Source organism: Xenopus laevis, chromosome 9_10L (assembly GCF_017654675.1).
Source record: "Xenopus laevis strain J_2021 chromosome 9_10L, Xenopus_laevis_v10.1, whole genome shotgun sequence".
NCBI classification, from domain to species: Eukaryota; Metazoa; Chordata; class Amphibia; order Anura; family Pipidae; genus Xenopus; species Xenopus laevis.
In genome coordinates, this window is record NC_054387.1 from 72,981,213 (window position 1) to 72,995,503 (window position 14,291).

Sequence of the window (14,291 nt, forward strand, 5' to 3'; positions counted from 1 at the left end):
CCCTAAATTTATAACACAAACATATGCTGGTCCCTAGCACTGGCTGTGGTCAAAAGGAGTTCACCAGTCACAATAATTTCTTAAGGCAGAAATAAGTTCAAGCTAACCAGCGCCAGACCATGTTTAAAGAAGGCATCTTTTTAGCCACACAAATCTAATGCATAGGAAAACCAGTGATATTCTATATTGTTATCATATCAAGACAATACACTAGCAATGCCATTGATATGACACCTGCGTATCTCAGAGAGAATGTCAACTATATATAAAATCTAACCCTATAAAATCTAACAAGTTAAACATCTCTACCAACCAATGTGTTAAGTGTAACCATAGTGATAAACATAATAAAAAAATTATACTCTTGATCAAAATGAGCATGCCTGTTAAATGTAACAGGCCGCAAAAATAGGTTGGGGGGTGTCATCTCTAATACATGTGCATTAAAATGTAGCTCTTTGCTCCCCAAGGGAGCAGATGGGACTATTGATCAAACATAGATCATGAGACAATTCTGGCAAAAAAAAATGTTATGGAAACCATCTATGAGGTCATATACATGAATTAAAAGAAAGGGGCCTTAGCACTGCAATGTGATTTTATTTCTAAAAATTATTTTAAAAACCTTGCATTTCCCAGTGGTTATTTGTCACCCATACAATATTTGAATTCAGTATGATAAGAAGCAGAACAGAAGCATAGACATTTGACACATCTGATGTAATTCAGTTTGCCTTTCATAACACACACACACACGTCCATTATCCAAACCGTGCATGCAAAAGCAAAACAAAAAAGGGGGTTCATTCAGATGTAAATTCAACAAGAGGTGAGGCTGCATGCACGCTGGAAAAGTTGCCTCCACATCTGTGCCTGCTGCACTCTGCTATTAGAATGTGAAGCTCTAAGTAAGTTATGGCTCTAAACACACAGATAACACAAATGAGGTTTTCATTTAGGCTCAATGCCTTTCCTTGATAAACTGCCTATAAATCAACTCTTTACCAGCCTGCACTGACCGCTGATATCTGTATGGTAAAACCCAGCCAGCTAGCAAAATAATTCTAACCTTAATCAGGAACTCTATTAATGGGTTTGCAACAAATGCCTGAGTATGTGTATGATATACATGTACACATCGATTTTAGAAGTGCGCATGTGATATTATTATAATCAACAAGTATTTATAAAGCACTAACCTATTCTGCTGCCCTATACAAGAGGAGGATGCATATGTCAAACATACAAATACTGACTGAAAGTAAAAGAGGGCCCTGCTCATTACAGCTTGCAATTTAAAAAGAGAACGGGCTCTAGTGGGTGCTGGCAAAATATGTACATACAAACATAAGGAAAAACACAAATATATATATATATATATATATATATATATATATATATATATATATATATATATATATATCTGAGCCCACAAAAGAAAATTTAAAGGCTTGTATATTGAAATTAAAAACAACATTCTCATACAGCTCAAGACATTAATCTATTTCTCACTATATATATATATATATATATATATATATATATATATATATATATATATATATACATGGAACATAGCATAAATCATCAAACAGGAAACATGACACATATGTAAACAAACAGCACGGGCTGAGTATGTTAACCCCCTTCCGCTCTCTAAAACTTTTGGGTTTTTAAAAACAAAATGAGTTTTCTCTTTACAAAGCAATTTTAGCTGTTCTAGTCTCTGACTTGTGTACTAAACCCAACATTGCTTTCTTTTCTTTTTTGATAGCACTGATTCGTTATTTTGTTTTCCCAACTTTGTTTTGTAAATTTAGGATTAAAAACATCAAAGCACTGTCCACATAGGAGCTAAAGTTTTTAGAGGATCAATGTGACAAGTCTCAGCTTGATAGATGTTTTTCTTGATAAACGACTTGTTCAAAAGACACATTGTAGCTTTCATTTCCTGAATACAACACACTTTTAATTTGCAACAGCAGAGCAGCCTGAAGTAGTGAGTCAGCCCCCCCCCCAATTCCCAGCATTTTCAACCCAAAACAAATGTAAACTTTACATTTAATTTAACCCTCATTTTTTAATATATTCTTTTTAGTGAGATGGGTCAATTGTTTTAAAAAATGAAAAGCTCTAAATGGAAATAATTAAAATTTGAAATGTAATTCCTGTTTCAAAAAAAATCTAAACCTAATCTTTCTGCTTATAATAATTAAGGTCTTCACATTTCACTCCATTTTAGTACAGTGTCCTATTCCTGATTTTCCAAATGTAATATCCTCCTCATCACCAGCAGAAGCCCAATCTGCTCTGAATATATATTACAGCTTTAAGATCACAGAGGAAAATCTCCCATCTGGCAATCACATTCGCTTCAACAGCTCCGGGGAAAAAAAAAGAAAAAGGTTTTGCTCTCTAGAAAACATTTCCCAGTGTAGATTATGTGCATGTAAAATAAACAGTCTACTTATTGATCTCCTCCAGTCAACAAGTACCCAATGCAAAAATGCAATCAAATTGGTTTCAATAGAACGTTGCATTCTCTTATGAATTAACCTGCCATGCTTGTCTTTTTCTTACAAGCATAATGTAAAACTGCCATAAATTCCTTGCTCTTGTTTAATTTTATTTTCCGTCACTGTCATGCAAAATAAACACCTAAGAGATGACTTCTCTTTTTTCCCTATGACCTCTTTATGTTTGTTTGGGTGAAAACTAATTGCAAACCAACATTTTTTTTTTTTTAAATATACTGAATTATATACAAACAAAAATGAAATCTCTAAATGCTAGGTATTTCATCGGCAGCACCTTAAATATGAAAGATTAAGGGATATTTAAGTAAAAGAAGGTCGGTTGCTCGTTTCATTCGCAACAATTAAAAAGTATAAAAGAAAACACACATCAAAAAGAAACGACACTGAGAAAATAACCTTTGTAACCAGACGATTAAGCAATCGACCAGTAGCTATTTTGGGGCTGAATGAAGATATTTTTTTTGTTTCCCAATTACACTCAAAGTGGTGTAATGAAAGAATAGGAATGCATGAAGTTAATGAGTGAGGATTACCCCTTATGGCTACAGCACATTTTACATTCCTAAGCCTTACAGTATTATAAATTGATCCATTACTTAAGCTTTAAATCGTGACATGTGTATAAAGGTGTAGCAATAAGAATGGGCTTCCTAATGACAATATTATAAAATGTAGCAATAAAGAACAATATTTAGATACAATAAGGAAAACAAAACTCGGCCATTTGTGGCCAGGGAGCCAGACTTTGAGCATGCATTTAACTGAAGGTTTCATCATGCAATTAAACTGTCATTATTATAAGAGACACATGTGAAGTACAATCCAAAAAAAAAACTGACATACCATAAACACTGCTGCTACTGATCATTTCTCGCTCACAGCACAAACACAGAATAGGATTTTTTTTGTTGGTCACAGGCAGGAATTCCAAAGGTTGCTTTTCATTAAAACCACTTTTCCTCTCAGCTATCAAATGTCAGCGGCGTGCAACGTGGTCGCTTTCGTCAGGTATTCATTTAACCTATATGCATATAATTAAAGGAAGGGGGGGGGAGAAGCAACATCAACAGAGAGATCTCAGATCACAAGAGAATAAAGGGAAGGGGAGGCACATGAAATGCAAGTCTATGTCAATTTCACTCCCATTGAAACTAACAAGAGCTCCAGGGAAGGCTAGTAATGGAATCAGTAGATTAAATTATACATCGTTCTCCCCCTGATCCCATCTAAACAAAACGCCCATCATGCTGTAGCACCCCTACACCCCCCCCAAAAAGGAATTTAAAAAAAAGCACAGCTAGGCAGGAGAAGCACTGCAGTAGAACAAGCTTCCTGTTATCAATGGTATTTGTTGTTGTTTTGGAGCAACTGATACTTTGCAAAGTACTTTATTGGTGCTAAATTGCTCCCCCATGCCTTGCACCCATGCCAATAATTTCCATAGACACTTTGCTGCTGCTGGGAAGATAGGATCACATGATACCTGCTCTACATGGGCACATTGCACTCTTCCCAGCTTATATGAGAAATCAAATTGGCTTGATTATATCAACTGTGACCCATAAAAATAACATTTAAAATGAAAAAAAAAATACAAAAAAGTGGGAACAGACAATCAAAATTTCTTTCTGACCTGAAATTGAAATACATGTGTTTGTTTAATCCATGTATTCAATTTAACAAAATTGGGTCATTTCACAAAAAATCCCTGGAAGAAATATTGAGGAAAAGGAGATGGTCCTTGGATATTAGAAAAAACTGTCATCTCTGGCCCTGCCTGGTACTTTGTAAAAAAAAAAACACCAAGTGACAGAAGTAGGCTAAAAAGCCCCATGGTGTCAGAATGGGCTGTTTTAAAGAGGTTCTTGGAGTTGGCAATGGGTAATCTCTGCCATGGTGCCTACCCTGTGTGAGAGGGTGTCTGACTAGTCGCTTTGTTCTTTAAATCAAGAGAAACCACACAGTGCATGTAAACTGCAACCTAGAAACTACGCCTTGCAAGTAAACTGCCACCTAGAAACTACACTGTGCAAGTAAACTGCCCTTTAGAAAATATATTGTGCAAGTAAACTGCCACCTAGAAACTGCTCAGTGCAAGTTAACTGCCACCTAGAAACTACACTGTGCAAGTAAACTGCCACCTAGAAACTACACAGTGAAAGTAAACTGCCCTTTAGAAAATATACTGTGCATGTAAACTGCCACCTAGAAGCTACACAGGACAAGTAAACTGCCCTTTAAAAAATATATTGTGCAAGTAAACTGCCAACTATAAACTACACAGTGCAAGTTAACTGCCACCTAGAAACTACACAGTGAAAGTAAATTGCCCTTTAGAAAATATACTGTGCATGTAAACTGCCACCTAGAAGGGCAAGTAAACTGCCCTTTAGAAAATATATTGTGCAAGTAAACTGCAAACTATAAACTGCACAGTGCAAGTTAACTGCCACCTTTAAACCACAGTGCAGTTAAATTGCCCCTTAGAAACTACACATTGCAATTAAACACTAAAAACTACACAGTGGAAGTAAATGATCACTGAGCAAGGTCCCAGTACTCAAAATAAACAGTGCCCAGAAAACAATAACAGGCAACAGAGGCTCCCCTGGAAGGACAGAATAAAAGTCAGAACTTACCTGCATGGGTGACACAGAACGCCGAGAGGTTACAGTCGCATGGATCTGTTGTGATCGCTGCCGAACGTGGAATAGCAGGAAAGAAGTGAAAGCTGCAGGTCATGGTTTAGGAACAGAGAGAGTTGTGCACATGCTGCAATAAAGGGGCTCGATCACTTTTTTTCTTATTATAATTATTATTATGATTTTTTTCTCAGTCTCCCTTTCCTTTTTTTTTTTAAATCTTCAACAAAATTAGCACAATTTAAAAAAAAAAATATGTTTAGTTTTAATTTGTGTTTCTGGCATCAACCCCCGAGCAGGGTCGCAATGTTGTTTTCCTTGTAGGTGGGGGTTGAAGTGCTGGATGCACCAGGCAGGCGTCTGATGAATGTCCTGTGGTCACTCCCCTTCTCCCTTCCCCTCTGTGTGGCTCTCCCTTTCCCCAACCCGGGCTCTGCTTCCTTCCCCTGTGCTGGAGTGAGATGCGCTCAGGATGTCTCACCTCTATTTCTCATCTCAGGCGAATATCACGCAGCTTTCTCCTTCCTAAACATCCCCTGTAACTGCCAATGTGACTCTGCCGCCTCTGCTGCTGCTGCTGCTGAAAGGGAACGGGAGATAGAGCACAAGGCAGGCATGCAGCAGGGGGTGTTTACAGGCACCATTGATTGATGGCTTCAGACTCGCACGCTGCGATTTTTTTTTTCACTAGCATGGACTATGAGCAGCAGGCTTTGCAGGGTACTTGCCAGTGATTTACTGCAGTGACTGTAAGACAGGGGCAGTCTGCTCAATGCAATCAGTCTTACAAGCCCCAACATTTGAGGGGGCACAAATTAGCAGTTCATAGTAAGCATTTGAACTAGCATCTTTTAAACCACTCTCCTGTTACAGTGTCACACTCACTTTAACTTTCTAGGAGACTGCTGTTTGTTAAAAGTTGTACAGCAGCCCTTTAAAAGCATATTGCGGCAACACTTTGCTTCCCCTTTAAATATTAGGCATTGGGAGCAGGCAGGAAAGGATTATTTCTGGTCACAGAAGAAGGTGTGCTGTTTGGGAATTTTTATCATGCAGGGCAAAAATTTCAGTGAGTCCAGATCAGGGAATACTTACATGCCCCGTGTTGTTCATCTAAAACTCCCAGCAGCTCTGGCAGCTGTCAGGGATTCCTAAACAAGCTCTGCAAGGTCACACATCCTTGGTTCAGAAACCCTCAATGGTGTATAACCTCCACGAAGACTATAGGAATCACATGCGCACACACCAGCCACAGTTCCTAAGAGGTTCTGCATCAGACACACTTTTATTGCCATGGTCACTGCGATTAACATAGAGCCTCCTGGGCTGCTTTAAATCATTACAATAGTATTAGCCCTAGAGCCCTTGTTGGTAGAGCAGCAAACAATTCATTCTCACTTTTATAGACCTTAATTGTTATGGCTCTTACCACTTGCACTGCTGCACCTCAAGGCAGGGTGAAAGTACCACCAATGTCTTACCAGCCTGCATATGTGTGGCTTTGCATAGTTATGTTAGATTGTTTTTAAATACAAAGTAGATGAATTATAATTGTTATTCTTTCTATATTGCACTCTTGAGGCAGGATTGTAGACTAATGCACCCAGGTGTTGCTAAACTACATCTCCCAGTATCTGCTGCCAGTCACACTCATGAGATCGCTCATGTATTATAAAGACTAATATACGCTAACCACATATTTTTAATGTCCAACCTATTCCATCTGTTACTGAACAACACCTCCCAGCAATCTCTTTCAACAGAACTCAAAAGCATGACATACCCTATATACATTAACAGGAATAATCACGGCCAGGTAGGCCCAACACTGACACACATTTAGCGCTGAGCTTTGTAGTTCCACAATACTTTTCTGGTCACCTTTTAATAAAAACTTCCCATTTGTTGCTATAGGTCACTAGCCCTGATGCAAAATATGCAATAATCCTCTATGTTGCTGGATTACAGTTCTCAGCACCAGCACCTGTAGATTGCTTTACTTATATTGCTGTACGTACAGGGTAAGTAACCAGGACTTCTATTGGGGAATACTCCATTCAGGGGTCCCATGCAGGGGGGGGGGCTGAATCTGCATTTTGGTGGTCATACAGTAAATGGTTTTGGACTTGTAGAGAGTGGGGGAAGTTTAGTCATATAGTGGAACATAATTGGGAGAGACTGGGGCAGATCAAAGGCATGACCATGCATACATAGAATTTATATATATTTCAGTTTTTCCATTGGGCCCCATTTTACCTGTTGGCAGCGCCCAGATGACCGGCAGGCTGATAATTACCCCCCCCCCCTGTGGATAGTTAGTTATGCAATAACTTCTCTTTAAAGTAGCTGGCCCAAGCTTAATTACAGATGCAAGAATGTTTACCAATGAAAATGCTGCTTGCCATAACTATATAAAGCTGGCCATACACAGTGAAATCCACTCATTTGTTGAGCTTGCCACACAAGTGGATCTGGTCCCAATTCCAAAACCCAGGGACTGATCTGATCCTTAGCCTCTAGGCCCATTTGATGGGGCCTAATTAGACCCATGATACGAATGCTGCATCAACATGCTGATGTGCTCCTTGTCCAACTGGATTTTCAAACCCGACCTCTGTAGGTGCAGAGTTGCAGCATAACATAAAAAGATAACTGGGCACATTTTGATCATCAAACAAAGGTACTGTTACTCTTCTTAAACTATAGAAAATATATTCAATCTATATTTAATGCTTCCATTTCCATTGACCATTTAACCAGGAGAGATGGAAAACATTTGTTATAGTAATATTGCTTTAAGAATTCAACCCTAATGTTGCTGGACTACAGCTCCCAGCATGTTTTAACCTTTGGTAATATGGTAGAGTATAAACCAGAACCATTTCAGGAAAGTGTGGTTGAGCGACTAGCATTAAAGGAAAACTATACCCCCCAAACAATGTAGGTCTCTGTTAAAAGATACTGAGTAAAACAGCTCATTTGTAAAACCCTGCTTCATGTAAATGAACCATTATCATAATAATATACGTTTTTAGTAGTATGTGTCATTGGGTAATCATAAATAGAAAATTGCCATTTTAAAAAATAAGGGCCGCCCCCTGAGATCGTACGATTCACTGTACTCACATACAAACCACATGTAAGGTCACATGAGCCAATTAACAGACAGAGTTCAGCCTTTTGCTTCCTCACTTCTTCCTGTTACAGTTAGTGTTGTAGTATTTCTGGTCAGGTGATCTCTGAGGCAGCACAGATAGAGTCACGAAATGGTGGCTCAAGGCAAGAGATATAAAAGGGCAATATTTATGTAAATATATATTCCAGTTTGGTAAGATTCTTTAATATGTCATTCAATTTGATATAAACTATCTGTTGCTTAAGTATTCATTTTGGGGGTATAGTTTCCCTTTAAGATCCCCTTTAAAAGACGTATCACTTAATTTTTCCGTACCTATTATCTGTACTTGTAAATTCAAATTGTGATGGGCTAATACTAGTTTTGCCACCTACACTCCCTATAGAAACATACACGCTTCTACTCAAACATTTTATTTTCTTGGTTGACTTTCTTGCCTCTAGGGCTGCACTTAGCAGAATAGCCAAGACCTGTATTGGGTGCAGCTAAAATGAATCAGGTTTGGGCAAGGCAAATTCCTGAAATGTATTCTGTAGCAAAGCACTTTCCTTTCCTAGCCAACATGTTATGGATGGTCACTGCTTAATTCTGCAGCCCTATTATGTCTTGAATCATACAGGATGGACTTGTTTAACATCTTTTATTGCTAGAAAAACAGGGAATAGTCTCTGGTCAGCATTTTTGGATTGCTGTTGAAACACTAGATAAGAAATATAACAACTGAAGGAATATGTTCAATAATACACGGATGGTATCTATTTTTTTTAAATGCTAGGGACCTGGGGTTTACCTGGGTCTTTCTGTAAATTGGATAAGCAATTCTTTAGGCACAATAAAATAGCATTGTTTTGCCACCAATATGGGTTTATGGCCCAATACAAGGTACTGTTTTATTATTACAGAGAAATAGGAAATCACTGAATGAAAAATATTTCCTTAAATAGAACTCCTATAGAAGTGAATGGGAGCTCCTTAAATCAAAACGGACTTTTAGAGGTTTTTTTAAATAAAATTGAAATAATAGCGATAGGAATTGTCTGAAAAGCTAACATATTTAGGGGTTTTCAAAGTATTGTTTTTTTTAGCATATAGTTCAGTGTTATTTTCCATTCATACTTTTTTTGTAGCTTTAGCATTTGTGAGTTTAGTCATCGTTTCAAAAAACCTCTTAAACCACTAAAATCCAACCTTTGATAAAAGGTCTCCACTCTCCACATCCCACTACCTGTACCTGAAGGGATTAGTCACCCACAGCAAATCTCTTCTATGGATGACAAATCTCCACCAAATGCTTTACAACTAGTGATGGGTGAATTTATTCGCCAGGCGTGAATTTGCGGCAAATTTCCGTGTTTCGCTGGCGGGGAATAAATGCGCGAATTTGCCACAAAAATTCGTCCGCATCAAAGTTTTTTGACTCCGGCAACAATGCCGATGCTGGGACAATTACCCGAATTTCTTAGCGAATCGAAATGGGACCCATCTTAGTGAATCGAAATGATTTACCCATCACTATTTATAACTGGTTATAAAGTGAATCACAGTGATAAAAGATGGGTGACTGGTAAAACTAAGCTGTGCATATGTTTAACTACTGGCAATTCACTTTATCGCTGGTGGCAACATGCTTTTGATGGGGATTAGTTGCCCACAGAAGAGGAGATTTAATTATCCTTAACAATTTTTATTACAGGTATTGTATCTGGTATCCAGAAACTAATCCTGCAAGCTCTAACTTAGAAAACTTTTAAAAAATGAAAACGTATTTCCTTTTTCTTTGTAGTATTAGAACAGTAACTAAGCTGCATGACTTGATATTGGAAGCAAACCCGATATTGGGTTTATTTAATATCTGTTTTTTAGCAGACTTTATAGAACAGGGATCCAAATTACGGAAAAATCTCTTTTACGGAAAACTCCAGGTCCCAAACATTCCTGATAATAGATCCAATACATGTACCATGCTGGATTGATTCATTCCAGGGTGTAAAATCATTGTACAAATCTTTTCTTTCTACAAGGATTTGCACCAGGGATAAAGTATTTGGGTAAGTGTTATTGCACTAATAACCCATTAAAAATTGAACTGCTGGGAATTCTTCTGGAACTATAGAGGCTATAAATATGTATATTGTACCTAAGTAGATGCTGTTGAACTACAATTCTCAGATTCACTTTTAATCCCACCCTGTCCTACATGAGCTATTACAAAATTGTCCGGTGTAAGGACCAGTTGATGGTAAGATATGTAGTCCAAAAACAACTACAATATCTACTAGGTATGCAAGGCTGCAGTTTCTTCTATAGCAGCCCGGGGAGGCATGGACATGTTGATGATTGTAGTGTAATGTGATATCAATAACTATACACATATTGCACCCCTTAAAGCTCTTGTACTTCTGTCCAGGGTCATAGTAAATTATCCCAATAGACATCCATCTATAGTACTGTTTAGGTACTCAGATTAGACAAAAATTGTTTTATGACTATGTAATACCAAATGTGTAAACATGGCAATCAGGATTATCACTGCAAAATCCTTCAGTCTGGGCATATGACCCCAGAAGACTTGTTATAAAAAAACTATTGTGCATTGTCGCTTTAAGAATCCATCTCCATGGTTGCTGAACTACAGCTCCCATTGTGCTTTAAATCTTGATAATATGTTGGAGCATACTGGGAGTTGTAGAACAACATTTCAATGGAAGCTTTATGTTCCTTTTAGAAATGCATTCCTGAAGTTACTGGACTCACTGCATGCTTTAACCATTGATAATAAGTTGGAGCATGGTGGGAGTTATAGTACAGCCACATCAAGGATACATTTGCAAAGTAGGCAAATAAAACCAAATAAAGTAGGGTCCCATGATACGTACTAATCCAGGAATCATGACTTCAAACTCTGTGCTCCGTGACTCATGGGGAAAGTTATGTAAATAATTGTTAAAAATTTAAATTGTGGTAATGTGGACCTCCTTAGGCAGTGGGGGTAATATGTTTAAGCTCTATTACTTCCCAGGGATGGTGTTAAAACTCCACCTTGTATAGGGGCCTATGGGCCATTTCCATACCCCTAACCTATGTCTAATCGAGAGGGATCTAACCCCTTTACTCTACCCAATATAAGGGAACAGTATTACATTGCCAGATATGGGATCCCTTATCCGGAAACCCGTTATAAAGAATTGCGGGAAGGCCTTCTCCAATTCCAAAGATTCAATCAAAGATGCAAATTACAGAAAGTAATCTTGAAAGCCCCAAGTTCCATGCATTCTGGATAACAGGTCCTGTATCTGTACTTGTATATAATATATTGTAGCAATCCTAAGGTATACCCTAATGGAATGATTTCAGAACTATGAGGCTGCCCCCCCCCAGGTGAGCTTGGAGCAGTGATAGGGGGCTTACCCTGAGTAAAGAAAGGAGCTTAAAGGGATACTGTCTTGGGAAAAATTCTGCACTGAAATCCATTTCTCAAAAGAGCAAACAGATTTTTTTATATTCAATTTTGAAATCTGACATGGGGCTAGACATATTGTCAATTTCCCAGCTGCCTCCAGTCATGTGACTTGTGCTCTGCTAAACTTCAATCACTTTTTACTGCTGTACTGCAAGTTGGAGTGATATCACCCCCTTCCTCCCCCCCCCCCAGCAGCCAAACAAAAGAACAATGGGTAGGTAACCAGATAACAGCTCCCTAACACAAGATAACAGCTGCCTGGTAGATCTAAGAACAACACTCAATAGTAAAAACCCATGTCTCACTGAGACACATTCAGTTACATTGAGAAGGAAAAACAGCAGCCTGCCAGAAAGCATTTCTCTCCTAAAGTGCAGGCACAAGTCACATGACCAGGGGCAGCTGGGAAATTGACAAAATGTCTAGCCCCATGTCAGATTTCAAAATTGAATATAAAAAAATTTGTTTGCTCTTTTGAAAAATGGATTTCAGTTCAGAATTCTGCTGGAGCAGCACTATTAACTGATTCATTTTGAAAAAATTGTATTTTTCTCATGACAGTATCCCTTTAAGACAGTGTCTATTTGATCTTCTAGATACAGTCAGTTAGGGCGCTAAAAAGGATTAGCTGCCCTAGTTAAAGAAGAAGGAAAGATAGAAAATCTATTGTTTTCCAATAATTCTAGTTGCTTACCTCCTACCCTGGGCTGATGCATCTTTTCTTCAAAAAATACACCAGTCCAGGGTATGTCCCAGACTTCTCCTGTGCAGCCCTGGGTGGGTGCACATACAGTACAGAATTTATTTCTACAATTTTAGTGCCGTACAGGCCCAGCTTCTATTGCTGAAGGGGGTTCCTGGGACACACAAAAAAATAAGTAAGAGATAAATAAACAGAAACATGTTTATAAAGCTTTTCTTTTTTTTAATCTTGGAAATATGTCTGAATTACTGATACACCAATTTTATTGAATATTAATATCTTTTTTTTTTTTGAGAAAAGGGATGTCCAAAAACCACTTCCCTAACCCCTACTAGCATTATGTCCACTCTTCTTATGTTTCATTACACTGTAACAGTAGCAAGCCAAAATCGCACCGTCATTTTTTTATGTTTGATAACAATGAGAGTTTACAGTCCCTTTGAACCAAAACAAGATGCCAGATGGCCAGATTCCTGGGAATGTAGAATCTAGGGAACTGGGTGTGTTTGTAAATGTTAATTCTGCAATATTAATGTTTTAGTTTAAAATGTGAATGACATCATTCTAGTGGCTCTCCAAAGAAAATCATTTACTAAGCCTGGGAGACAGAGCTATTTCCATTCCTTTGAACCAGTTTTGTTGAGAGCAGGCTGACCATAAAGGTAGACATTAATATTCATCTGTTTTTGAGCATAATCTTGATATTAGGGATAAAACAATTAGTGTACTGTGACTGTTTTGATATAAAGGAACTTGCAGCTACTGAATTTTGTGATAAATAATTCAGCAAAATTTCCATCATGGGAGCATTTCAAGGACTGGCACAACTAATTGGACAGTAAGTAGGAAAAATAGACAAGCTTTAGTTCAGAAATAAAATACACGGGGAACAAAAATAAGTAAAGAGAAACTAATTAATACATACATGGAAACAACGCAGGCAGGAAAACGACTTGACAATGCGATCATTCAAAATTAAAAAGTCTATAAAGGATTGGTGGTCATTTATGGAACAGGTATGGAATCTCTTATGTGGAAATCCAATATCCAGAAAGCTCTAAAATACAGGAAGGCTATCTCTCATTAAAGTCCATTTAAAGTAAATAATTACATTTTTTGTTTCTCTGTAATAATAAAACCATGGCATGTACTTGATGGTAACTAAGCTGCATGAATCAATTTTGGTGGCATTTAATGTTTAAATGTTTTTTAATACCCCTGTGGTATGGTAATTCACATTATGGAAATATCCCTTATCTGGAAACCCTAGGTCCTAAACATTCTGGTTAATAGAACCCATACATATACTAGCAAACATGGAAAAATGTTGCAGATGTCAGGTTTACATCTAAAACATTTTTGGAGTTTGCATAAAGGTGATATAAACTTCACCAAAAATAAATTACAGATGCAGTTGGCATCATTCTTACTAGAGTCACATCAATCATCACAGTTATCAATCCAGCTGAGATTAATTTACAAATCTTACTTGCTAGCTTTACACTGTAATCCAACAGATAAAGTTCTGCTTAGGTGTTCAGACCTGGAAAAAATGGTTCAATGCCTGTATTCATACAATGACTGTATGAAACCAACAATAGAGAGCCAAGGACGAACAGAAGAGGTTGGATTCTTATTAGAGGCCTCAGTTGGGCCTCTGGCACTAGAGGACTGCAATACAACTTTACAGATACATCTCTGTGTTTGTGAACTACGGTTTCCATCATCTTATGGAATATGCTGAGTTATGGTCCAGCAAAATTTTGGCGGGACAACACTGCTGCAGAAAGTTTATCTTCTGTCTTCTGCATAT

General features: G+C 37.8%; 1 protein-coding gene across 2 annotated transcripts in view; it reads right to left on the reverse strand.

Moving 5' to 3' along the window:
* The window catches only part of fign.L (fidgetin, microtubule severing factor L homeolog), a 113,191-nt gene extending 106,771 nt beyond the window's left edge, over positions 1–6,420 (reverse strand). The window contains exons 1-2 of one of the 2 annotated variants that reach the window (XM_041577508.1): positions 5,177–6,420; positions 3,381–3,558 (exon numbers count right to left, since the gene is read on the reverse strand). In XM_041577508.1, the coding sequence (XP_041433442.1) occupies positions 3,381–3,405 (25 nt within the window). In that variant the 5' untranslated portion in view covers positions 3,406–3,558; positions 5,177–6,420. Of the gene's footprint in view, positions 1–3,380; positions 3,559–5,176 lie in introns of those variants that run through there. The other variant, XM_018235855.2, reaches the window with a different exon arrangement.
* Between the last annotated feature and the right edge of the window lie 7,871 nt (positions 6,421–14,291).